Source organism: Lactuca virosa, chromosome 1 (assembly GCF_052849685.1).
Source record: "Lactuca virosa cultivar CGN04683 chromosome 1, Lactuca_virosa_CGN04683_v6, whole genome shotgun sequence".
Lineage (NCBI taxonomy): Eukaryota > Viridiplantae > Streptophyta > Magnoliopsida > Asterales > Asteraceae > Lactuca > Lactuca virosa.
In genome coordinates this window covers 189,360,265-189,363,940 of record NC_136426.1, presented here as the reverse complement: position 1 = coordinate 189,363,940, position 3,676 = coordinate 189,360,265, and the positions used below count along the sequence as shown (strand labels likewise).

At 40.2% G+C, this 3,676-nt stretch overlaps 1 protein-coding gene across 1 annotated transcript; it reads left to right on the top strand.

Moving 5' to 3' along the window:
• The first annotated feature begins 251 nt into the window (after positions 1-251).
• LOC145125639 (putative mitochondrial protein AtMg00240) lies at positions 252-2,475 on the top strand. Its single transcript, XM_079061071.1, has 2 exons — positions 252-589; positions 2,367-2,475. Exons 1-2 carry the CDS (start codon positions 252-254, stop codon positions 2,473-2,475), a joined length of 447 nt encoding a protein of 148 aa, XP_078917197.1.
• Positions 2,476-3,676: the final 1,201 nt, after the last annotated feature.

Sequence of the window (3,676 nt, the reverse complement as noted above, 5' to 3'; positions counted from 1 at the left end):
GGCAATCACTTAATGCTCATTCAGATTTGCATGGATGATATCATCTTCGGTTCTACGGATAAGGGTATGGTGAATGAATTTTCTAAACTCATGACAAGCTAATTTCAAATGAGTATAAATAGAGAGATTAACTTTTTTCTAGGACTTCAAGTTAAGCAAGTCCCTCATAGGATTTCATTCATCAAGAAAATTATACCTCTGAACTGTTGAAGAAGTATTCTATGGACAATTTTTCTTCGACTAAGGTCCCTATGGCCCTTGGTTACAAGATTTCAGCTATCCCTATCGGAGAGTCAGTTGACCACAATATCTACCGAGGAATGATTGGGTCACTGATGTACCTCATTACTAGTGGACCGGACATAGTGTTTGCAACGGGTTTATGTGCAAGGTATCAAGCAAATCCCAAAGTCTCCCACTTGACCGCAAGCAAGCAGATTTTAAGATACTTAAAAGGGAGTAAAGCCATGGGTCTCTGGTACCCTGTGCGAAATGACTTCTGCCTTCAAGCTTTTACAGACGTTGATCATGCTGGGTGTAGATTGGATCGAAATAGTACTTTAGGTGGATGCCAAGTTTTGGGTGGAAGGTAAGTGAGCTGGTCCACAAGAAAGAAAAATTGTGTCTCTTTGTCTACCGCAGAAGCAAAATACGTGGCCGCAACCAGCTGCTGTTCCCAAGTTGTGTGGATGAAGACTCAACTACTGGAGTACGGTTACCGGATGTTGTGGGTACCCATCTATTGTGATTTTGAGAGTGTAATAGCGATTTCCCATAATCTTATCCATCACTCTAAGACGAAACATATAGAACTTCAGTGCCTTTTCATCAAAGACCATATTCTCAAAGGTAACATTGAACTAATTTTTGTTCCAACTCATGAGGAAATTGCTGACCTCTTCACTAAGGAACTTGATTCCACAATATTGAATGGATTTTTAGAAATGTTAGGGATGATGAATTCAGACCCGCAGTTGTTCCTGCAAGGATAGGTACCATAGGCCATAACAGGTTTTCAGTGATGAATAAAATGTTTCTTTTCTTTTCATCAAAAAATACAAAATTCTTGAAACATCTTACTCAGTACAATATTTCTCTTTTAGATAACTGATGAAGTATACTTCTCATAATTGTCTTCGGTACTCTGAAATCAGTTTTTATCAGTATACTTCTAGGGTCGCTTTATTCATTTTATTTCTAAACTTTGATCTAGTTTGTATCTCAGCTACCGCAAATGCCTGATGAGCTACCGCAGTTGCATGTAAAAGAACCCGGAGTCATCATTTTTCAAAACTCTTTTAATGTTGTTGTGTGCTAATAAATGAAGATGAAACATTCTTTAAAACATTCATTTTGTCGCACACATGTTTCAATCACTTTTCAAACAAATTCCTCAGTCATAACCACTTTAGGCTAAAAGATAAATAATTCAATTTTCCATAAATAAAATCTTTTGGAAATCTTTTTGCACTAACTAGTCACGTCTCAGAACCTAACGGGTCAAATCTATTCCACTTCCCAATTTTACAGCGGATAACTCACGTCACACCCCACGTTTAACCGTTTAGTAATCATGCGCCGTTAATGCATTTAATGCCCATCTTTTCCGGATTTCAAATAAAACTAAAATCTTTTCTTATTTAAACCGGTAAAGATAAAAAAACCCAAGGGTTTTTAACAACTATCAATAAATTATTTGCCATAAATTTTCAAATCTGGAGGTATACCCCCCCCCCCTTTGTTCCTAAGATAGCTTTTACGCTATTTTAACCCTTTCGACGAACTCTCTCTTCTCCATCTTCTTGCTTAAACTTTTTTCTGCAAGTTCTAAAATCTTTTTCCTGCAATCATGGTGAAGTCTGGAATCTTAAAGAAACAATCAAAGACATCTAGTTGAGCCCGTCCAACTGGTTTTGAATCCGCCATCAAGGATCACACACCTTCAATTGCTTCAAGAAATTATAGAGGCATATTTGAAGATCATCCGTCCTACAACAATGCAATAAATCTAATGATTAAGCTCCTCCGAAAACACCCATATTTGGTGCTTTTGATTCCTTCACTGAAGCCATTCCAATGGTGATTCTGTTTAAGTGTGTCTTCTCGTCATTCAGACCAAACCACAACTACCAAGAGATTCATCTGAATCTGATCGATGAATCCTTGCTGGTCCTGACCAAGGAGAAATTCCTCTCTACAATCAACCTTCGAGTTCTTCCATCTAGCAATTTTTTCACCCCAAGCCCAACTGATGTGTTCAAGACTCTATACAACATGTGATACCAGAAAAAGCTAAAAGTCGGTGGCGAGTTCAAGAAGAATCAACTTCCAACTGTTTGGCAATTTGTTTGCCGTTTTGTGATCAGGTGTCTCTCAGGTCGCACAGAATGGACTAACAACATGGGAATCAAGCTTTTAGAGATCATCTGGAGCATCTTCATGGGAAACGAAGTCAACTATGGTCAAATTCTTTGAGACGAATTTCTTCAACACGTCTCAAAAGATGCCCCAAGAGAAGGAATTGTTGATCTTACATTTCCTCTATTCTGGTTGCTTTGCATGTTCGATCTGCACAAGGAGGCGAAACTTATTCTGGGCAACGACATGAACCTGCTCTCGGCCCATGATCTCAAAAGGTACACTGCTTCTAAGGATCAAACTCTTCTTGGTCCAATCGGTAGACTACCAATACACATATTATAGTACATTGGACTCTTAAACCTTGAGGTAGCTTACCATATAGTGGCTACGAGTGTTATTGACCCATACCACTCTGCCCTGCCAAGACCTAGTCAGCCTACCACAAACCCTACCATAGCCCAGAACAAGCACCACAAACCTAAACAGATCAAATCGCTTTCCATATCCAAAAAGGCACCCGTTAACATTTGTCACCAAAGGAGTGGGAACTCCGAAGAAACATAAGTCCAAGACCGCAGAATTCTCTGCTGCGACTCTTCATTCCCCCTCCAAGACTCTTGATCCCCCTGTGAATGTTTTTGATGACACTTACCAAGAGTCTTCGGTATCTGGTGACGCTTTTACAAGAAAGAAACTGAAGTTAATCCCTAGTCAGATCCATATGCATACCACGACTCATACCGCGGACTCTCAAAAGTCTCCTGTAGTTATTGGAGTCACCGCAGACTCACCCTCTCATACCCCAACTCACCACTCAGATGCAGAAAGTGTATATGTTTCATCTTTTCGTTGAGACACATCCTCGGTAGGAGCCCAAGTGGATCCAATTGGTTCGAGTCGACCTAAGGTGTCCAGGGCATCACGAGTGCACTTAATTGAGCCTGAGGAGTTGCGCTCCATTCTTCTTCGTGTCTCATAAACACTGGATACACCTGTTGTAGAGAAAGGCACTTCTTCCTTAGCCTTTTCTAGAACTGAGCCGAGGCTACACTTGACTTTCGGTCAAGGAGAATAAGGAAGATCAGGAAAAACTATTCCATCGACATTACTCACAAGTAGTCTAGGCGTGGGGAGCACAAATGTGCAAGGAACCACGAACCCGAGGGACACCTTGATGCGAAAAGGATTTGACAGATATGCTACCGATGAATCTTTGTTAAGGTATCAACCTTCAACATATTCAGGAAAGTATTGGGTAGACATGATTAACAATGCCAAAACCATGAAAGACATCTTAATGATTTAGGATTGGATG

Excerpts from the sequence above, each read along its gene's own strand:
- LOC145125639 (XM_079061071.1), top strand. The coding sequence starts at position 252 with ATGGCCCTTGGTTACAAGATTTCAGCTATCCCTATCGGAGAGTCAGTT. Across the intron at positions 590-2,366 it reads TGCCAAGTTTTGGGTGGAAG|GTGTCTCTCAGGTCGCACAG; the intron begins GTAAGTGAGCTG and ends TTTTGTGATCAG.